Below are 24,250 nucleotides of genomic sequence, written 5' to 3'. Positions count from 1 at the left end.
ACCTTCACTCGAGCTCTTTTGCATACTGGAATCCTCCTTCCTCGTAGACGAGGCTTTCGGTTGTCAGGCTTAACGACTTTTCGTAATACACCGACCGTGTGATGGCACAGAGGGAAATAGTGAAAAGTAACTTCGTTTTGCACTTGCAAGCGTTGAATGGTTTGGAATAATTTATAATTAACATAGACGTGATCCAAGCGGAATTGAAATTAAAGTTTAATTGCGTGGGTGGGGTGAAAGGGGAGGGATTTACAGGTTTAGTTGAATAGTGCGAGGAATGGATCGGTTGTAATCGATTTTCGTATTTGAATCTCAAATCAATGAGGGAGGGAATTATCTGGAAGATGTAAAATCCTGTCCAGGAAGTTCTGGTCTTGTATGTGATATAGTCAACACGAAATTCGAGTTATGATTTTTGATAACCTGAATTATATAAATGAAAAACAGGAAAATTTCAGGTGAAACGAAGTTCTGGTTTAATAATAATTAATTTTTATAATAATTTTTTGGCCGAAATTGGGATGGAAAATCGTCCGCTCGAACATCACTCGAGTTCCAAAATTTATGAGTTATTTCTCTCAAGGTTCTGTGCACAACACGGACCTATGGGGAAATGGCGGATAATTTTGGAATTTTCACTCGGGTAAATTGTCTCTGAAAAAGTCTTCTGAGCGTCTTTTTGGCTCACAATAAATTTTTTGGGAAGGATTCTCGGAAAATCCTTGGAAATGTATTACAACGCCACATATTGTCGTACATAAACGGGAAATTTTGATTACAATTATGGAAACGTTTGGTAATTATGTCCAGAAGTGTCATTCTTCCAAAAAATGACCAAATTAACTTGAAAATTCAGGTGATATCAGAGAAAAATTACGGTTTTTTCCGTAAAAATCCAGTAACATCTATATTGTTCTATAACGTTACGTCAAAATTTAGATTTTGTAGTAAAATTCCAACAAAAATTACCCAAAAGGTTTGGTAATTCTGTCCATACGTCTCATTCACCCAAAAATAACCAAATTAACTCGAAAATTCAAACAATATCGCAGAAAAATTCTGGTCCATTCCGTAAAAAGTAAGTCACTTCCGTATTTTTCCATGACGTCACGTAAAAATTTCAGTTCTTCGGTGATTTTCCCCTCAATTACTCTTCGCTCCAGACTTCCGAAACTTCTGGGATAATTTTGACAGAGCCCTCTAATTTCATTGACCCCTCTGAGTCGTTCGAGTGCTGATAGCCCCCCATCATTATAAATTCCCCGAAGGAATTTACCCATTTTTTAATATTCAAAGGCGGAAATTTTATCAACTGTCTGGTAATAAATAATTTACATAGAAATTACAATGACCATTACCATCCAATTTACATGTAAATTATTTTCAAATATATTTATCTCTTCTTCTTCATCAGCCCTTTGTACTTCTACCAGCAATTTCCCCACGAGTATATTCACATTAACTTATCTTCAAAGAAAAAAAATAATAATTACAACTGCTCTGGATGATGTAATAATAAAGAACATTCTTTTGAAATGATCGTTCAACCCCTGATATTTTCCCCGTTATTTATACGACAACATGAGTGTAAATGGTGGAGCAGTTAACGAGGATAAAGCCTTATCGAGAGGGAAGCGACGATGCCGGCGGCCCTTTGGCCTCAGCAACGTCATCTCGAGGGTATTAGTCCAGGTGGAAGGATACTATCCACTGTGTATACGGAACCCTACATCAGCCAGTTAGTGGAATATGGCGAGGGCACACACTATGCAATCGCCAGAATTAATCCGAAAATTATGAAATAATTCCCTAGTCCATAGTCGCCCTGGTAACGTGCCCCGTGTGTACGGATAAAGGCCAGAGGATTTGGTACATCGAGCTCGGAAACCAATAATTAACAAATTTTTAACTGACGATTATTGCTATTGCCATTTTGCAATTTTAAATTAAAAAATAACGCAGTTATTTTATAAAATTCGTTTGTGTTATTTCCGTTCTGTGTAATACTGGATTATTGTGTGTTTAAATATATAATATACTATATTATATATTTGTTTACGATATATGTGATTAATATTATTTTTTAAAATATTTTTTCTATTCGTTTTGGCGCCCTGAATTCGAATCTGAAGACCGTTCTTGCGTATCTTGATTGCACGACTATTAGAATCGATTTTCCATCGAAATGGTTCGAGATATCGAAAAAAGTTTGAAACAAAAAATCTTCCTCGATAAAAACTGAACAATTGTTGTCTGATAACTTTTTCACGTATCTCCTTTATTTTTCATAGAATTATCGTTCATATTTTCGTTTTCTTATAGGCCATTCAGCTCTGAAGAAGCTGAATTGAATTCCCTTGATTGAGTATTTTTTCTTTCCCATCATACGAGCAATAAATTGTAATTAAAAGCTCCCATAAGTCGATTAAGCGACTAGAAATATTTATGACGTTTTTGGCCAACTGTCAGTGTAATCCCGGGTAACTCTCGAGCGATTTACGTAACGGTCGTACGCGCTCACGTGTATTCGCTCGTAAAAATAGTCAATGTCTCCTCCTTTTTTTTAGTAGCTGTACACAAATATCCAACCTCCACTGGTGCTCCTCACGGCGAGAAATATTCCGTAAAAATGACGGAACTCGCAACATAGGCTGGAAAATTTTACGTGACAGCCGATGGAGAGAAATAGTTCGATAAAAATTCCGTGGAAGTTGCGTAATTTTCAAATAAAAATAAAGGTCCGGTAAAAATTACCAAGTGCTCCGCAAAAATGACGAGAAATTTCCAAAATGTTACATAAGTCCTTCCGCCCTTTGTACTGGACCTTTCGTAATTTTTATCTGATTTGTATTCTCACATGAAAATTACGGAACGTCTACGTAATTATTACTAAGTATTTCTCGTGTATCGTAACTCTTCTCACTCACAGATAAAATTTCCAAAAAGTTCAGGAAAAATTCCGTAAAAGTTTTGTAAAATTTCTCACAACTGCACTTTAACTCCCAAATAACAGAAAAGAAACCGATTTTTTATTGATTATTTTTCTGTCTGGCGCCGTCGGAGAAGAGAATGCGCTCATAAATCTCAAGTCTGAGCGACTTGTGAGTGACTCATAGAAAACTTGAGCAGATTCGGTTATAATTACCCAAGAACTATCCAAAAACGCCGGTATTTGATCAACAATATCTCAAGGACTTTCATAATTCCCGACGTATCCTTAAAAATCGAGAGGAGATCGACATTTATCGAAAATACTCCGACAAATTTGTAAAGTTGTTTCAAATAATTTTCAGTTATTTTCCGGCATCTGGATGACACGTAACACCCCTCACATCGGGTAAGCGTACGCTCGTAAAACATCCCATCTCCCTCGGTGGCCTTAAAGGGCGACAGATCTAGGAAAAGAGCAGTGAGAACGGCTGGCCCTTTAAACTTTTAAAGGGCTCACGAGAGAGATGGAGGGAAAAATTCCGGGAAGAGTAAATGGCCGATGTCACGGTACAGAATGCCCTGAGAAAGGTGCCACTGCCCGAGGAAAAAAGGGAGAAGTTGGGACGCAAAAGAGAGAGAGAGAGAAAGAGATGACGGGGGGAGGAAGGGCAGGAGGGGGAGAGACAGCTGGAGGAACGGCAAAGAGAGCCGAGACAGCACGTGCCAGTTTGTGATAGGAATTGAGACGTTCAAAGGGATCTTTCGGTATTATGCATTGCTGCACCTCATTTTGGATCCAATTTAATGGCTTCCAGGTGACAAGCAGTCTCTGCTGGGGAGTTTGGACTGACTAATTGAATTTTTCGTACGTCAATTGACAATCAATCTCGGTGAATATCGATTAATACGGGGAGAGAAAAATAGGGGAAAAATTACCATGTTATTTTCGTGATATTGATATGATATCGTAGGGTAAAAAAAGTTTCAGGAAATTTTATAATTCTAGGAAATGCGGATCAGTCATATTTGTTGACCTGATCAGGTTGTGACCCGGCTGATTGTAGACGAATAGACTTTAGTCTGGGATCAAGTCCGGCTGATCCGGACTTGATCGAAGTGATTAAAGCCAGATACCTGAATTTGCGATCAGGTGGACCTGATCAGGTTGTGATCCGGTTGTTTGTAGACGAATAGACCTTAGTATGGGATCAGTTCCGGCTGATCCGGACTTGATCGAAGCGATTAAAGCCAGATACCTGAATTTGCACTCAGGTGGACCTGATCAGGTTGTGATCCGGTTGATTACAGGTGAATAGACCTTAGTCTGGAATCAGTTCCCGCTGATCTGGGCTTGATCGAAGTGATTACAGGTGGATATCTGAATTTACGCTCAGGCTGACCTGATCAGGTTGTGACCCAGTTGATTGTAGACGAATAAACCTTAGTCTGGGATCAGTTCCGGTTCATCCGGACTTGATCGAAGTGATTAAAGCCAGATACCTGAATTTGCGATCAGGTTGACCTGATCAGGTTATGATCCGGTTGATTGTAGACGAATAGACCTTAATCGGGGATCAGTTCCGGCTGATCTGGACTTGATCGAAGTAATTACAGGCAGATACCTGAATTTGCGCTCAGGTTGACCTGATCAGGTTGTGATCCGGTTGATTGTAGACGAATAAACCTTAGTCTGGGATCAGTTGCGGTTGATCCGGACTTGATCGAAGTGATCAAAGCCAGATACCTGATTTTGCGCTCAGGTGGACCTGATCAGAATGTGATTCGGTTGTTTGTAGACGAACAGACCTTAGCCTGGGATCAGTTCCGGCTGATCCGGACTTAATCGAAGTGATTACAGGCGGATACTTTAATTTGAGGTCCGGCTGACCTGATTACAATGTGATTCAAATGCCTTTCGGCGAATTCCAGCCTGAAATCAGTACCACCTGACCCCAAGTAAATTAACCCAAGTGGAAATTGCCTCAGGCCGCCCTGAACTCCGATCAATATGTGATTCTATAGCAGTCAGGTTTGCCTGATCACCTCATTAGCTCCACTCGGGAAAGGAATCACGGATGCTTGAGCTCAGAGTGACCTGATTGGAACCTGATCTAGATGATTGCAGGTCAAAGTATCTCAGTCTGCAATCAGTCCCACCTCAGACTAACTAAATCAACGTGACTGCAGGTGGATACCTGAATATGAGCTCAGGTCGACCTGATCAGAACCTGATTCGGATGATTGCGAGCGGACGGACTTCAGTATGAGATCAGTTCCAGGTCATCTGGTCTTGATCAAAGTCATTGCATCCGTATGTCTTAATTTGAGATCAGGTCGACCTGATCAGAATGCAATTCTTGAAGCACACGCTAATTTTTATTTCATCTTTGTCTCGGTGCCGGAAGTAATTTTCCTTATTTCCCATTTTACCTCCTTTTTTACGGATCTTCTCAAGTACTTTTTCCAGTATATTTTTATCCGCTCGTTAACACCACGACCTCGGCACATCAGTCATCATTTCCCCGTATAAATCAATTCTCTAACCCCAGGAATTTAATATCACCCCCATAGTTGATAGTTTTAGATCGTAAAAATAACGAGATCGAGGAGAAACTCGTGTAATCCTGTAAGACTGGAGTGTGCGAGTATGATATGAGAGGTATGATGGTAACCGATTCGGTGGAGAAACTGAAAATGGCTGTTCGGGGATGATAGAAGGGGTTTTATGTCGGGCTCACATCGCCACAAGGTCGCGGACCGACTGAAAGGGAGAAAATGCAACAGCCGAGTCATGAGGTTGAGACCAATATAACGAGCATCCACTGTTGCCAGGGGGAACTGTAATATGGAGCGGGTACGTCGCAGCTGCATCGTCACATTTTTCAGAGCTCGGTTTTACAACGAAATTTGAAGTGATTAGCAAGCAGAACGAATATATATATGTTGGGATAATTTTTTAAAAGGTAAACAGCTTCTTCCTGATACACTTTATTCAGCTTTATTTATTTACTTTTCACTGTGTTACAATTTATTACTAAGACTTAAAATGACCGAAAGGCTGATTACACTTCTGGACGAATGAAGACCGTCTAGCGGTGATAAAAGTCATTACAGAGACTTATTATTATGATAGCGTCATTCCGTCTGACCTTGAAGAGTAGTTCCTCTGAAACTCGCGTGGAGGAACGTCGTCTCAAAACAGTGGGTCGAAAGGGACTGTTCTCTAAGTCATCTGCGTTCCTTTCTGAGTCCCCAAAAATTACCCTTAACCTCTCCTCTTTGCCTCCAGCATCCCACGACCCTAATGGCCATCTTATAATTTTGGGAATTTTCAAAACTCGATAGACGTGCATCAGGCGGTGGTCCAAAATATTTTGTCTGGTCGTCAATAACATAATAAAACGATCTCACACCTCGACCTTCATAAATAATTATGTAATTAAATATATGTTAAATAAGACTTCCAAAATTTTCCGATACGTTTTTACATCTTTTAATACGAAGGGTGCGAAAAAGTTTACTTTTCCGAGAAGTGGAAAAATAGGGAATTTTATAGCTCTGTCAAGCGTGAATGTTTTCAGATATTATTTCCTGCCAAAGATCTTCCGGTAATTCTTCAGGAACATGAGATGAAGATCTTCGTGGTGAGTTGAAAAGGATTCGTTGGAAGATTTTGGAAAGATATTTTTTTTGAAGAGATCCGGAACAAGATTTTGGAAAAGAATTTTGCGAAGTTATTTCCAGGGAAAAGTGTCTTCTGAAGATCGTTCAAAGGACGTTTTGGGGTCGGCAGGGAGATGTTTTGAAGATGTGATGATTCTTCGGAAGATTCCTGAGATCTTCGCGGCATAAATTTTTATATGCGGGATTTTGTTAAAAGAGGAAGGGAAAGCGAGCACGGGGGTCTTCTCGTGTTCTATCTTATCCCGTATCCCATTTCGCCGCATAATGTCAAGTCAGATTAAAACCACAGGGCCCTGAAGATTATCTGGTCAGTTCTTTCCTGATGGACTCAGGAGACTCATCATGTTTGCGAATCGGATAAACCCGTCGATGACTGGACAGATCCCCAATCGGTAACACCCCATTCCTTTCAACTTTCCACATTTCTGAGGTTAAATTACTTGATACTAAGTGAAATTACTGGTCCTCTAAAGACCTTTAATTCCCAAATTATTTATAATTTAACTTCCCTCTTTTGAAATACGGAATTTTTCTCATTCTCTCACCGAGTTTCGATTAGTCTCAGTCTGCGCTACGGACTTCTCGTGAAATATTTTTCAAGTTCGATTGAGAAATTGGCTAATTCATTAATCTATTTTTAACCCCTAACAGGAGATGAGGAATGGCCGACAGTGGGCCGACATTTGGCCAATGCTGGCCGACAGTCGGCCGACTGTCGGCCAGCCTCATCTCCTATTAGGCACGTGACTGTTAATGCATTCCGTGCGCCGTATTTGAATTTCGCGCCTCAACCACATTCACCAATTAGTAAAAAGTCTTTCACATGAAGTTAGCCAATGGCCCATGTAGCTACATTCATTTATGTGCTTGTAGTTTCATAAATAGGACGCGACCAACGTACGTTCCGCGCCCCCTATTTGAATTTCCCGCTTCAAACACATTAACCAATCAGAAACAAGTCTTTCCCATGAAGTTAGCCGATGGCATATTTATGTCTTTCGCTTTCATAAATAGGATCTAACTCTCCCATAAAACAAAAAAAAACAATTGCAGATCTCGCGACCTTCATCAGCTGTGTCCTGCGAGGGATAAAAGTTTTTAATTAAAATTTCACGACACAATTCTCATCACGCTCTTTCCAACCCCTCCCCCCTAATACAACTCTTGCCATTCTGGTTTCGGTCTACGATGAAGGCACTTGGGTTGATGGCTAAACCAGAGGGTGGAGTGGTGACTGGTTCTTCGAAAATTCTCAACCACGCGCAGGTGCAAAATACAGCTCCCGGGGGCTGCTCTTTACCTGTTTCCGAATAAACGTTATAACTTTACACCGTGAAAATGTGGGATCAGAAGAACGTGCGGGTGAGGAGGGGGGGTTAAACTAAGAGGTGGATGCGAGGGTGATCGAAACATGAAACCATCTCCATGAATATTAATCGTCGTTGGTTTCAACGGGGAATGGGGTTTCGATAATGATCCACCACTCTGTACCTATTTCTCATCGATATATGCAACGATATCGTTTCAAAAGCGTCGGTATATCGAATATAATTCTCGAGGCTTCGTCTGAGCCCTCCAGATATGACTCGAAACTTCATTTCCATTCTCATTCTGTCGTCCATCGATGGGGTTGAAGAGAAAGTGTTTATTTTGCGGATGGCATTATCAATGGGGATTTTAAAACGCTGGTATAAGAGGGGGGGGGGGAGATTTTTTTTTCTTAAACATGTCAACATGAACAGCGACGAGCTCCAATATTGGGAGGGGGAGGAGGAGGAGAGCTTTGAATAAATTTATCCTGGAGGTCAGTGTTTTGATTACAGGGGTAAAATTTTACAATAAAAAGTGGGTATTTTTAACTAAATTCGAGTAAAATGTAGGTGTTATTGTATTTCATGTTAGTAAGGAAGAAAATGTAATATTGACAAATAATCGAATTTCGAGAATCGATAATCGATTTTTAAAAATCGATTAATGGAAATAATCGATGTGTAGGGTAGTTATATCTGGTCGAACTTTTAGAGTATTTGCTATGACAGTATCATGAAGATGATTATTTAATTGGCATAATCGATCATTTGATAATCGATAATCGAGATTATGGAAGAAGGGACACGAATCACTAATCGAACATGGCAGATTCATGAAGATAATCGACGATTCTCGGGGCATAATCGATCCTTTGATAATCGATAGTCGATTATGTACAAAAAACCACACAATTCACAAATCGAATATGACGAATTCATCTCGAAAATCGATTATTTCATTGCCACAATCGATCATTTGATAATCGATAATCGAACTTCTGGAAGAAGGGACACGGATCACTAATCGAACACGGCAAATTCATGAAGATAATCGATTATTCTCGAAGCATAATCGATCATTTGATAATCGATAGTCGATTCTATACAAAAAACGACCCAACTCACAAATCGAATATGACGAATTCATCTCGAAAATCGATTATTTCATTGCCACAATCGATTCTTTGATAATCGATAATCGATTCTACATGAAAATCGACACAACTCACTAACCGAACCCAGTAAATTCCCCCACATAATCGATCACTTCATCCCCATAATCGATCAGTGAAAACATACATCAGCACTAGGTCAACCACCAAAGTCCCCGAACTCCGAAAAACATCGATACTATTACCCCGCCGGCCAAATTCAATTGAAATGTCAACGAAAAATTGTAAAAGCCCAGAAGCAATACTCCCATTCCCCCTCCCTCTCCCGGAGCCCCAAAATACCACAATTCTCGTATTTCAATTTTCCTCAAAAGGAAAATCCTCACATTGTTAAGGAAATTGTCAGCGCCGATATATCCCGTCTCCTGTGTCAGCGGCGTCTTTTGTATAAAGCCATATACTAACGTACGGATAAAATCCTACCCAATAAAGAGAGCAGTGGCAACGGCAATGTGAGCTCGCCACCTCTACTTTCCTCCTTTATATTCCGTTTTCCGTTCCTTATACGAGGAACCACCTAGAGACGTTTCATTTGAATATCTTATGCCGCGGGTTTCACGTGAGAATAAGTCTCGGGGGTTGAAAATCTCACTTGTGCTCAACCCATCCTCTCTCACTTTGGTCTTCACCAAAAATTCAACCCACCCCCCAGAACTCCCAGCCCTTTCCCTGGTACTTTTCCGTACCTACGAATATTTAGGAGCCGTAAATTTCCTGTGGACCCAGTTGTCGGCCGAGAATTTACCGGTAAAATATCATAAATTTCCTCCTATTTCAGTTTCGATAACGAAATTCCCCCAAAGTCATTCGCAAAAATTACGGTAACATAACCACAACATTACCAAACTATTCCGTAATACCCCCTCCCCTTTTCCCGTCGTCTACTCACCAAAAAAAAAAAAAAATTGTAAAAAAAATTGTCGGAGCCTCGAATATCCTCGCAAAAAAAAAAATATATATATTCATCAGTCTCGTTACATAATTAACGACCGCGGAAAGCCCTCATCTCCGTGATTGGCCGGTTCCTCTCTCATCTCCGTAATTGGACACTTCTTTTTCCACCCCCCCCCTTTCGCCCCCTCGCCGGGTTTATGAATTCACCAGCAGTATTTAAAGGGACGTTAAATATTTGGTCCGTCGGTTGCCGGGCAGCAACGCGCATGCGCTCGCATCCCTATACCTTCGCTGTATCTAGCCACATATATATATATACATATATACATGTATATATATATATATATAATCACACTCTTCTTCACTCGGTATTACATACTGTCTCACTTCAACATTTCCAGCACCTGCGCCCGCCCACCGGATAGAGAAAGGGCGTAGGGGGGTTGTGGTGGGGTGGGGGGGGGGGGGGGGTGGAAGGGTGAGTGAAGTCGAGGGGATTCCTCTCTCTGTCTCGCGATAACTCCTTCGCCTGGCGACAGGAGCTGAATAGACACCCCCTTGACGCTACGAGTGCCATTCATCTATCGATCGACATCGAATATAGAACTCTGACTATGTAATCATTCATTCCCCCTCGGTAACAGTACCTATTTCAGTTGTATATTGAATTGTCTGGGGTTTTTGATGGTTAATGTGATGTTATGTGAAGAATGAGAATTGTATTGGTAATTATGAAGGAAAAAGTGATCATTTTTTTAAAGGTGATAAGGGAAGTTGGAGTTGAGATGATAAATTGATGGAGGGGTAGTTAGGGTTCACCTGATCAGGTCGGTTCTTATGGGAAGTTGATCAGGTTTTGATGGAGGTAATTTGATTGGAAATAATGGCAGCAGGAGAACCTGAGGAGATCATGATGGGAACCTGATGGAGTGGACGTGATGTTGGTTTGAGGTCAGGAGAACTGGAATTGTTCGGATTTGAGGTTGGTGATGTTCCTGTATTGGCTCGGAAGTCAGATATTCTGACAGTGTTATGATCTATATCTGATCAGGGTCACCTGACTGGATTTGTCAAGGGATTTATATTGGAATTGTCACGACAACGAGTGGTATGACATCGTAGCAAAGTTTCTATTCAATTTAATTCATTTTTTATTCAATAAATAGTTGACTCATTACGATGAAATTGTTCATGTTCATTATAAATATTCACATTGATAATTCCTTTTCCCTTTACTCTAATCGTCTGACTCTGATTTGATTGGAACCTGATTCATTGATCAGTCGTTCACATCAGAAGTGGACATTGACATTCTGAATAGCATCATCCAAAGTGGATCAATTTGGTCCCAACAAATCTGACGAAAAACACCGTTACCCAATTGATCAGAACCTGATCTTATGATTTAATCAATCGTCAGGTCTGATTTGATGCGAATGTGAATTTATTTCGATTAAATTTACATCTGAGCTTTCAGTGAAGACAGGGAATATGACCCAATTTGGATTAGAATGATTTCAGGCTGCCCTACCTGACACTAGATCATGTCCCCTCCATCAGATCCTGATCAGGATTCCCTCAAAGTCACTAGATCAGAACCTGATCAATTTAAAGCGGAACTTCCTTCTCTCTAATTCTCATCCTCTAACGAAGTGGTAAACTGAGATAAGTTGAATCATCTCTTCCTCAAGTTTATTAAGAATATCTATGAATCTAAGCGAGATACCGAAATTTTCGTCTCTATCTTAATTATAGGCCTCAATTAGTTCTACAAAAAAGGTCATGATGAAAATTTCACTAGTTTCCTCACATACCGAGATATTCACCAAAAACTGGGCACTCCTCAAAACTGACTCATCTCCTTTTACCACTTCGCTTCGGATTCTCTTCCCTTTTTTAAACCGAAGAGGACCTGATTGAAGGAAACCTGACTACCATCAAGTCAACGTCGGATCCTAACTCAGAACACCTCCCCTACATTCCCCCTCAGACACTTTAATCTATCTAATGAACGATTCAATCCAACGTCACGTTAAAGTCGAGTGAAAAACAATTTCTCCAGATTAATACGGAATTCCGTTCATGAATTTATAAAATAAAAACTGAGACGACGCGATTTCGCATAACTCTCTTTACTTCACCCCACCGGAAACCAACCCCCTCAGGTTTTAAGTCCTTGCGTCAATCCGAAGCGCACATTTTTCTCCGTCAATGTATCCAGAGGAAGAGAATTTTCCTTTCCTCCTCTGCGGCCGGAATTATAAATTATTTATACGGGAGGAGATGCACTGAACGCCTCACGTCTCGAATTATCCATTTATATATTCCGTTTTTTGCAGCTGATGTTCATTCATTATTGGGTGAATGATGAAGCAAGAGTATCAGTGTCGCCTATTGAATTGCGAATATGTCATAAGATGATTTATTTGTACTCACCGTTGAACGCCTTAAAGCTGCGACGTTGTGAGGCTGCAACAAAAATGAAGGAAAAATATTATTCGTTTGCTCGCAGAAATGAACATTCAATTGATGAAGAGGAAGATGCAGTAAAAATTGGAGATACATTTTGTAAATTCCAGGAGTGGGGGTGGAAATTGTAGTGGGTTAAGGTTGTTGTCGAGGGACAGTCTTGGTCCTGTTATCTTCCATAGTATTTTTTTACTGTGGTAGCATTTGATAAACAACATTTGTTCGTCCAAAGAAATACAATAGTTAAAAATATAGTTTTTTCTCAGTATAAATGTTCATTTCTTCCAACATTTGACATTCCGTAATTTGATATTCCATTCCGGTTATTGGAAATGCGGTGGAATATTAACGAATACGGGAAGCAGAGACATCGAGACCGAAGGCTAATGGAACCGGAGATACATTTTCCATACACGTATAATCTGAAATTTTAAAGAGCCGGGCAGACAAGATCCTCAAATGCTTTGTGTTTTGAGGGGGAGTACGAAAGTGGAGGGCCAGGACAGGCAAACGAGCTGCTCCAGGCAGTGTTTCCTCTATTTCCAGTCCCTTTCCATTTTCTCATTGTCTCAGTTTCACAGATTTCTCCGGTGGGATGAGTCTCCAACCTTCCAAGCGCCTTCGAGAAGTCCTTGGTACACTCTGAAGACTAGTGTTTACGGAAGGTCTGAATTTAAGACATTCCTATACGAAGGCAAAGGGCTTCGCCAAGTTCTTCCGATTATTCACCGATTTTTCGCACTGGGATTTGAGCCAATCCGAGCGCAGGATTTGCGACTGTTAAACAGGATTTAATTACGAAATTTCCAAACATATGATTTGTGACCTATGACTATGATAAAAAGTGATCGAATCATTGGATCAAGTCCTGATCAATTGTGATCCCGATTTGATGGAATCAGTTGGTTCAGGTTGGATGAACGACTGATCATGAATCAATCCCAGGTCAGGTTCGAATCAAATCAGAATCAGATGATTAGAGTAAAGGGAAAAAGGGATTATCAATGCAAATATTTTTACAAAGAAGTTTTTTTGGATTTCAAACAATTTCATAAACCAATTTTATCGTAATAAGTCAACTACTTATTAAATAAAAAATTAATTAAATTGAATAGAAACTGTGACGATGTCATACCACTCGTTGTCATGTCAATTCCAAAATAAATCCTCTGAAAAGTCTAGTCAGCTGAGTCTGATCAGGTTTAAATCATAACACTTTCAGAATATCTGACGTTTGAGCAAACTCACATGAGCATCACCAAATCTGAATCACAACTATTTCTGACTTCTGTCCTGATCTCCACTGAGATCATGTCCACAACACATTCTGATCAGGATCTCCTCACTACTACTGTTATTATTATCGATCAAATTCACTGGATCAAAACCTGATTAATCACTGATGACAGACCATCTAATCACATGAAACCTGTCGACGAATCCGATCAATCCTGATCCTAGCTCAGGGTTCCTGACCTGAACTCCCCTAGAATCATCATCTCTCCCCACCTCAACTCACTGTCATTCTCATAACAACATACCACCCTCCCCCTTAAATACAACAACAACTCTGACACTCTCTTCACATGAGCTAGACTTCACCTCGAAGTTATGGCATCGCTCAATCATACCGCGAGTAGCCCTTCGATATTCCATGAAATTGAATCGACACTCGCGTTCGTCCAGTATAAAACGCATAAATACGAGTGCAGGTAGACAGTAGAGAAAAAAAAACATAAAATAAAATAAACGAAGAGACCGGGGAAGAGGATTCTGGCATGTGAGTACACTCCGTGATAGTGTGTACAGGGGGCGGGGGGGAGGGAAGAGGACGAGGAGGAGGGATTTTTGGCTCGCTTGCAAAAGGTGCACCGGAACTATGAATCTCGGGGTGACCCCGACCACGCTGAGAATTACGATCTTCTCTTATTTATTGTTATCGCCTTTTAAACCCTATTTTCCAGCTGTGTATATACAGAACATCCAGCTAGAGGGTCAAAGTAAAATACATTAAGGACTAAAGATAAATAAAAGGGTGCGATCGATCTCGAAAAAAAAAAATTTGACTATTTAGTGTCATCGATTGTTAATTAGTTGAAACTTGAGGGAATTGGGATAACTTCATTGCTTTTAGTAAAAAAAAAATTGGGTTATAATTATTGTTATAACTGTGGAGATGATTTAGTTGTTTTTTGAAGAAAGAAAAGTGGAAAATATGAAGTTTAAGTTTTGTGGACAATTATACGAACGATATGATAGTTTTAAAGAAGAGAATTGAACGTTTTCATCTGAGATTTGATGCTGAAGAAATGTGAAAGACTTAGAATTTTCGTGACTTGAAAAGACTTGAAGATTTTCCAAAAATTGAAAACGGATCGAGATCATGTGACGCTTGAGCTTCGTTGAGAAAATGTGAAAAATGATATGGAAAGACTTGAAAGTCTTCATGACTTGACGAGACTTGAAGATTTTTGAAGACCTCATCAGATGCAGCTTGACACGTTCGAATCAATTTCTGATCTTAACTCAGGGAACCTGATCCGAATGTTCAGTCCAATGAGTTCAGGACTGCAATGAGTTCATAGATTTCTGGTGAGTTTCAATGCCATTTAACTTGAAACTTGCAAACTTGATTTGCATAGCTCAGAACTTGATTCAAGTCCAACTGACGCTTGATTCAAGTCGAAGGGACTTGACTCGAACCGAAAACCAAATTTCTTCGCATCTTATTTTAACTTCAACTGAAAACAAAGAATAGAACATCGAATTCAGAATTAAAGATCAGCTCAACTTAAATCAGCTAGTCCATGACTTGAACGCGGATTCCGCGCTTTGATTCAAGTCCTGAAGACATTTCATCTTTCAGAAAAAGTTCTTCCAATGAAATTGCGAATTACATGTCCAATTTTTACTCCACGACAAAGATATAATTCCAAATCTAAAAAATACTATTTTTCGAAGTCAATATAGTACTCCCTATCCCCTAAAATAGTCCCCCCCCCCCTCTTCTTCCGCCAAACCTTCTCCTCCCAGACTGAAGTCCTCAAAGCCCAATCACCCTCTGTCAATAAGTCCAATCAATTAAGTTATTTAAGAGAACATAAGTTGCAGAAATACAACTCCATAAAAATAAAACTCTATAATAATAAAAATACGATAAGTCAGCAGACGTAACACACGCAAAGGATACAAAAAACCCGAGTTTTATATGGAAACTCAACTTGTGTGACGCTGAGGAGTGAGGTGACTGCACCTGATCGTTGGCCTGATTCCAGAGAATAATACTTTTCTAAGAAAAGAATAAAAAAAAAATTGCTTGAAATAGAATTTCAACGGTACGTTACATCATCTTCCGAAGAATTGCGAATGCAACGTCGAATAAAAATATCAGATCACTCGTATAAATTTGGAAAAAAATTATGAATCACAATTTTCAAGCTTAAAATATTTGATAAAAAAATATTATTCAAATGGAGAGAAGTAACACGAGTGCAGGCCTGTAACTCATAATTTTTGTTCAATCCAGTGAAATATACTTCTTCGCGTTGCCTTTTCAATTGTACAAAACGTGAGAAGTGAAATATGCTTTTAGCTGATTGCATGCTATTTGTGAGTAACTCCAGGGTTTTGTCGGCCTTCGTGAGAGGAGCTACATCGTGAAAAAGACGTTTCAAAAAAGGATGGAGAATCTCGAGGTCGAATGGATCCATAAGTTTTGGAAAATGAATGTAAAGACGTGATTGGAATGGCTTGAGAGGAGCTCAACTTTGTTGTACCGTAGGGATAAAATAACATTGCCATGGAACTAGCAGGGAATAATAAAATACATCAAACTCAGATAAAGGTACGATATATTTAAGTATTTTGAATGACTGAAGGTACATTAGAACCGACTGTGATGGTTGAGCGAGTGGGGTGTTGCTCGGGCGGACATCGAGGCTAAGCAACGATTCGTTGGGTTAGTACTTGGATGGGTGACCGCTTGGGAACACTGCGCGCTTGTTTAAAAAAAAAATTATGCGCGGAAAACACGAGGGCGGAGGCTTAGTCTGCCCTTCTAGTCAGTGTGACAGAAAGGTACCGTTCTAGTCAGCGTGACAGAAAGGTACCCTTGTAGTCAGCGTGACAGAAGGGTACCCTTGTAGTCAGCGTGACAGAAAGATACCCTTCTAGTCAGCGTGACAGAACTGAGGGTACACTGGGAGTCTGCACTACCGACCGTACGTACGATAGGGTTTTTCCATGGTTTCCCTTCACCCCTGGGTAAATGCAGTACATTTGGAGATAAAACTTAGTCCCATGGCACCGCAGGGAAAGGGATGCAAGAAGGTAAGAGGCATTGACAGCGAGCCAGGCAGACAAAGAACATTTATAACTCCATAGTCTATTCCCCACTGACTTCCCTTGATGCCCTTCGGGTATCACCCTGGGCCCCGCGCCTACTCCCACTCAGAATTTGCGACACATTTAGGGGCGGAAATTCGGGGTCTTCTCGCCTCAGCCCTTCAGCATGGGCAGACTCGCCAAGAGCAACGGAATTAAATTCTCGATGGGTAAATTGTTTTGTTACGCGTATTTCCCTTAAAATATTACCTCAACCCTAAATCCCTTAATTTACGGTTTAATATTAACCAGAAAATTTCCTGTCGCTGCAATACAAAAACGTTTGCAAATGTGCGTCGAAAAAATTCTTTCGGTCGAAGATCTTTCAGAAATCTTCAGAGGAATCATAGAAAGATCTTCTGAAGATCCGCCCGATGACCGGGAAACCCCTGTCCTGATAATTAATAGTCGACCCACCAGAAAATGTCGTTTTTCTTCAAATAATGTACCGCCAGAACATATCAGTCATCGTCCGCCGGACGTCTGAGATCGAAATATTTGACTGAGGATTTTCCGGGTAAAATGTGATGTGCATTCGCCGAAAACTAACCCCCTTCCGACTTAATTTCATTCTGCATTAAGTGGCGAAAAGGATGTTGACAGAGGGTAATAGATTATGTAAACATCCCTACATTCACCGCATATCTCCAAGAATCTCGAGGAAAGCAAACTTTGCAACTCCCTCCGTACATATTAAAATAGGGGTACCCTGAGGTCGGTACTTTACCGACCGGATACGCTGTTTTTGAATATTCTTAGTTGGCAATTTTGCAACTAATTGCTAGAGAAGTAAAAAAAAAAGTTCTACATAATTAGTAGTGGCTAAATTAAATTTGGCAAGTATTAATAGTTTTTAAAATACTTCTTTTGTCCAAATAAATAGCAGAACTGGTTTTCTTAAGGGTGAATTATCTCGTACTAAGTTTCGACAAATTCCTCGATTTTATTTATGTCAAATGATTCAAAATTCAGATTTTAATCTTTGGATGTTAGGCTTTGGCCAATCAACATTTTGACAAACAAAAACGACTGAAATTTCCGAAAAAATTGCGATTCCAAACATCACCTAAAAATTTCCTAAAAATCCTACAGTTATGCAACAATAATTTTCGATATTTCCTCAAAGGGCAGCGCTACCTTAAGGACCGCTTCGGTTGCGCACGCACGTACAGTCTCTCTCGTACTTGTGAAATTGGAGGCAAATTTTTGCAGACGTTATGAGGAAGGTGAATTTCCGTAGTAAGGAAGAGCCGATGTGCCACGCTCGCAGGTTTTCTATAATCTCCACAGTTTTTACTCCTCCTCCTGCTCCTCCACCCACCCCTCCCCCCTATACCCCCCTCGGCGGCCCTCACCTCACTCTTCCCATCGAGGTGATTGCACCTGTTCTACTGGCTGGCTGCCAGCATCTAGGGAAGGCCACTGGTGAGATACGTTTTTCCTAGGTCGAAGGCCACACTGACTTTCATCGTATTGAGTAGAACATAAAAGAGTGGGAGGGGCGGTAGGGGGAGAGGGGAAAAAAATCAAACTTTTACGGTTTTATGGGGAAACCCTTCTGGTAAAGAGGAAGTAGATGGAATTCAGTTCGAAGTTTTAAAATCTTATAACGTCGATCCAATCGCATAAAATTTCATTGGTTTTATTTTTTTTCAATCGCTTTCGAGGTAAATATTTAATGATCAGATGGATTATTTTAGTTGATGGTTATTCAGTGGAGAGAAAATGTTGAAAATTCGGAGAGAAGCGATTGGGCTTTGGAAGAGTGATGGCGATGGTAATTTTGGAAGTGAATTTGTGGGATATTTTTAATATTCAAGTAGCGGAAAAATGGAAATTTTGAGTTATTTTGAGTTTAAAGAAATTAATATGCAATTGGGGATTGGGAAATAATAAGGGAATTTTTATGGTATTTTTCGATCCGTGTCGAGAATGATTTCTAAATTTTTCTCTCTATGGGCTGTAAAATTACGTACATTTGAAAATTAGTGATCATATGATGGTTCGATGACGCAAAATTCTTTTGACAATACAAAAATTTGCTTTCAGTGCGTGATGTAAATCTCTTTTTTTTAATTAGTAGCGATGATGTCTCTGTTACCTCTACGTTGAATGATAAAAATGCCTCATGTTTCCACATTTCGATTATCGATTATAACTATGACATAATCGATTATCTCTGTGACGCCGCCATGCTCGATTAATGACCTGTGTTGCTCTTTATATAGAACTAGAACACGACCGACGCGCCACCTCGCGCCCTCAGTTCCCAGCAATTTGAATTTCGCGCCATAAATGTCAACCAATGAGGAATGGGTGTCACGGAATGTCGATATTATCGATTCAATTCGAAACACAAATGCATGTACTTTTTAAACTTTAAACACTTTCTAGGTTCGACCGAATCCAGCGCACATCAACATCGATTATTTCGATAAATCGACTAAAAACAATCGATTGTCGAATCTGGAAGTTTGATTAATTGAGAAAATTACATTGTCTATTTTGGTGATATGCATAAACATTTATGATTGTAATAAATCGTTAAAAAAAAAACGATTCTCGAATCGAAAAATTCGATAAATCGAGAAAACCGCATTTTGTGCTTTGGTAGTATGGATTTTCAAGGCTGCGTTCTTCGATCCAAAGAGGAATCATCTGAGGGAAATATTCTTTATCTCATTCGAGAGTAAATTATATCTATGAATCGATTCAACTCGCCACTCCAAAGTTACCCCGTAACCCGAGAACTGCCCGGTAGGACGAGATACCCTATCTTAATTGTTTCGCGTGTACCGAACACTGGTAATTCAACACTGCAGGTGCCCATATTCACGTGATTCTATTGCACAGATTCACAAAACGTTTGCTCATGAACTACCCTAAAAGCCTCCTAAAGATCATTTCGTGATTCCACCATTTTGCGGTAACTATTTGAGTAAATTTAATTCATTTGAGGTACGTGATTACTGGTTTATGATTACCGTATTGATAAGAACATTGTAAATCTTTCATAAGCTTTTGAGCTGTAGTTTTCATGAGAGCGAGATTAACAATTGCCCGCGTGGAAACATTACTATCTGCTGAAGATCTTCCAGAATTCTTCAACAGAATCATCGAAAGACCTTCGAGAGATCTCTTTGTTGAGCTGACAAGATTGTTTGGAAGAAAATATTTTTCCTGAAGACGTTCGGGTTATTAGGCAGATCCTTCGAAGATCTCTCGATGATAGCCTTGAAGATTTCTGAGGGATCTTCAGTAGATAATAATTTTTCCGTATCTGTTGAGTCCGGAGATCTCCCGAAGATCATTCGATAATTGTTGAGAAGATTTTTAAAGGATCTTCAGTAGAAGATGATTCTCTCACGAAGGTTGACCCTCGGACGAGGTCTTCCGAAGATCCTTCGACAATTCCTTTGAAGATTTCTGAAGGATCTTCAGTGGATGATAGTTTTTCCACATCTGTTGACGCTCGGAGATCTTCCAATGATTCTTATGAAAATTTCTGACGGATCTTCAGTAGAGAATTATTCTCTCCCACGAGTTGACGCTCGGACGAGGTCTTCCGGAGATCCTTCGACAATTCCTTTGAAGATCGCTAAATGATCTTCAGCAGATAATATTTTTTTCGCATCTCTGAACGTCTGACGATCTTCCCAAGATATTCCAATGACTCTTGTGAAGATTTCCAACCGATCTTCAGTAGAGAATGATTCTCTCACTCAGGTTGACGCCCGAACGGCGCCTTCCGAAGATCTTTCAATAATTCTCTTGAAGATTTCTGCAGGATCTTCACCAGATATTAATTTTCCCACATCTGTTGACGTCCGGAGATCTTCCGAGTCCGATCTTCAAATCATTCATTTAAAAATTTCTGAAGGATCTTCACAAGATAATAATTTTCCCCCACAACTTCACTCCCAGATATCTTCCGAAGATTCTTCTCAAGATTTCTGGAAGATCATCCACACATCAATTTATCTGCCAGATGACAGATAACCGTCCGTCTCTCATCTCATCTGGTTCTCGCACATTCACGACAGCCGTTATCAAATGCTCACTAATCCCATCACGATAGCTCCTCCCCACCCGGGATAATCAATCGCCACTAGTGCATAAGGATAGTGCAAGTCATCAGAATAGTAAGTAGCATAGCGTGTCAGTTCCACTCGTCAAATTACCTCCTCCACGAATGCCCAGCAAATCGTTCGCCGCATGGAGGAAAACGGTACTACCCTGGAACTCGATACTAGTCCCGGGGAAAGCATATACCGTGCCGAAAGTACACACGTGATGGAACTTAATTCTCCACGACGCATAATTCCGTGATCCACTGAGCGTGTTTGTCGATCATCGTCTTCACCAGTTCGATAGAGATAAAACACGTTCAAGTCCCTCGCAACACGTAACACTCACGACCATTGCTAATGTTTTATCTACTCGTTTATTTCAGATTTTTTTTTCTCTTCGTATTATGGAGAACTCTACGCAACGTGGGTAGCCTCGCTCTGATTAACTATCGGAATCATCGACTGGGAGGGGGGATTCGGTAAAAAATGAATTGTTTCGAGATGTTCATTATGTACTGATTAGCATCGGTTTATACTTTATTAGGAGACAAGTGTTAATGTTAAAGAAGTTTGGAGAGTAGACGGAAGGATGTGGTCAATGAAGATCACGATATTGTTTATAATTTTTTGTAAAAAAGTCGTGGGATTTGATATCGATTAATCGAATATGGCGGACGTAATCGATAGATGGTCGTGTTTTGGCGGGAAATCGGCGGCCACACAGTGGTCGACGCAGGAACTAGTTTTTGTGGAGACCCGACTTCTGGAATCGATTAATCGAAAATGGCGGAGATTATCGATTAATCGAATATTTTGGGTAATTTTGGAAGTGATGGAGCAGACAAATGATTGCATAGCGGTCGTCAATGGAACTAGTGTCTGTATAAAAAAGACGTGACTTCGGTGATCGATTAATCGAAGATGGCGGACATAATCGAATATTTCTGTTGCATTTTACAAGTGACACAGCAAATAGATGAGTCCATAACAATCAGCGATGGAACGAGTCATGTAAATTTTCTGAATCCATTCGATAATTCGCTGTATTTTTTGGGCCTTAAATATCAGAAATAATTTCCAACTATTTTTATTGCATTTGTTGATTTTCTAATTAAATTAACATCTTTGTTTAGTTGTATTTATATTCAATGAACCGATGTCGTTATCCACTAACAATTTCCACATCAACCAAGCACTCTTCCCACAGAAAAAACTCTGTCTGTCCAACATCTTTCAAAAAATCTGCAGAAGAGTCGTCAAAGATCTTCGGAAGCTCTCCCTGATCTTCAGAAGAATTTTTTTTCTTGTGAATATGTTCGTCGAGACCTTTTCGAGAATATTTTTCAAAGTTAATTTGAGAAGATCTTCAGAAATAAATGTCATCTTCTTGGATCTTCTGATGATTCTCCGGAAGATTTCCGGCTCCTCACAGCACACAATAATCTTCAGTATATAATAATGTTTCTACGTGCGATGTCAACGAAATAAAAAATCTTCAAATTCTGGAAAATCCTGAAACAAAAATAGTAATAATCCTCGATCTCATCAAGATCTCAACCGAGAAATGCACAGTTTATTTAAAACTTCACGCTGGCAGATTTAAATCAATTGAAACTTGGTTATCCGCTGAATGCGAGAGTTCACTCATAGCGAGGTTGTTCAGTGTTACGCCCATACACATTTAACATGATGCATTGTACGAGATTTCTGTCTCTCTTTCTCGCTTACCACGCCAGTGGAAACCATGGAGTCATATTTTTCACCCATTCCCTTATATTTATGTTCCCTCGCACGATAAATTCACCACCGTGCGAGTGATTTTCTCCATGGAATGAATGGTTTCTTTATTTTTTTTTTATTCCGTCGTTGTATGAATGTTGTGTGCGTGAGACGCGCTCCGAATGCGTTGATTCAGGAGATAAACTCGGGTTAAATGTTGGCGTGAGTTGTGTCTTCGGTGTGATTAACTTTTCCGGGTGATTTGAATTTATTAGCAGTTAACATTATGCTGAGAACATTTTTATGTTAAATGAATCCTCAATCTACGGCAATTGTGGAATTATCTGAGTTCAGATGGGAGAGAATCTGATGCACAATCGAAAGGCCCCGGGTTCAAATCCCGCTCGGGACTATCCATTTTTTATTAAAATTTTCTTGTAAAATCATATCGAGAACAATTTTAATTCGCTTCCTACTTAATTCTTAATCTTCTTCAACAATTTCTTGTGACGTCACAAGATCTGATATTAGTTTATTGTCTTCGATGTGAGTACCCGATGTACAATCGGAAGGCCCCGGGTTCAAATCCCGGTCTGGACTATCCATTTTTTAGTAAAATTTTTCTTGTAAAATTATATCGAGAACGATCTGAGTTCCCTTCCTACTTAATTTTTAATCTTCTCCAACAACTTCTTGTGACGTCACAAGATCTGAAATTAGTTTATTGTCTTCGATGTGAGTACCCGATGTACAATCGAAAGGCCCCGGGTTCAAATCCCGGTCTGGACTATGCATTTTTTATTAAAATTTTCTTGTAAAATCATATCGAGAACAATTTTAATTCCCTTTCTACCCAATTTTTAATCTTCTCCAACAACGTCTTGTGACGTCACAAGATCTGAAATTAGTTTATTGTCTTCGATGTGAGTACCCGATGTACAATCGAAAGGTCCCGGGTTCGAATCCCGGTCTGGACTATCTATTTTTTATTAAAATTTTCTTGTAAAATCATATCGAGAATAATCTTAGATCTGTTTTCACCTAATTCTTAATCTTCTCCAATAATTTCCTGTGACGTCACAAGCTCTGAAACGCTACATTAATTTCCCATCTCATACGTGAGCATTCGGTCCATAATCCGAAGGTCCCGGGTTCGAATCCTGCTCCGGACTATCACGGACGACGTCAACTCCTCTATCGGGCTTTATCCTGAGAATTTCTGAGTAATTACCATAAAACGGGGACGAAAAATATTCGACACGTCTCTTATTATTCAAAAAAGCAATAAAAAATGGCCGAGTGAGAGGCGAAATGCCTGAAAATCGATAAATTCCGCGGTGGAAATACAATGCGAAATTAGATATATTTCTCATCGCTATCCTATTAACGCATTATCAGTGCCAACTCGAATTACCATAATCCTGTATCAAGATTCACGATGTGCTGAAACCGGTTGAGATTATCAAACTTATGCGCACGCATGCTCGTTATATACACCCTTATTCCGTATCGAGTGAGAGAGTGATAAGGCTTATTTAAATGAGAAGTTGAAATTTTCCCCGGTATATCAGCACTCGTGCGTCTTGTTAGGGATTTGTTGTTATTAAGTGGAATGCTT

At 39.8% G+C, this 24,250-nt stretch overlaps 1 protein-coding gene across 1 annotated transcript in view; it reads right to left on the bottom strand.

Moving 5' to 3' along the window:
• Positions 1-24,250, bottom strand: part of LOC135168092 (growth factor receptor-bound protein 14-like) — a 299,386-nt gene that overhangs the window by 173,134 nt on the left and 102,002 nt on the right. The window contains exon 8 of the mRNA XM_064131986.1: positions 12,428-12,460. Within this exon, the coding sequence (XP_063988056.1) occupies positions 12,428-12,460 (33 nt within the window). The remainder of the gene's footprint in view (positions 1-12,427; positions 12,461-24,250) is intronic.

Source organism: Diachasmimorpha longicaudata, chromosome 12, assembly GCF_034640455.1.
Source record: "Diachasmimorpha longicaudata isolate KC_UGA_2023 chromosome 12, iyDiaLong2, whole genome shotgun sequence".
NCBI lineage: Eukaryota > Metazoa > Arthropoda > Insecta > Hymenoptera > Braconidae > Diachasmimorpha > Diachasmimorpha longicaudata.
Note: the sequence above shows the minus strand (reverse complement) of the source record. Positions and strands in the feature narration are given on the sequence as shown.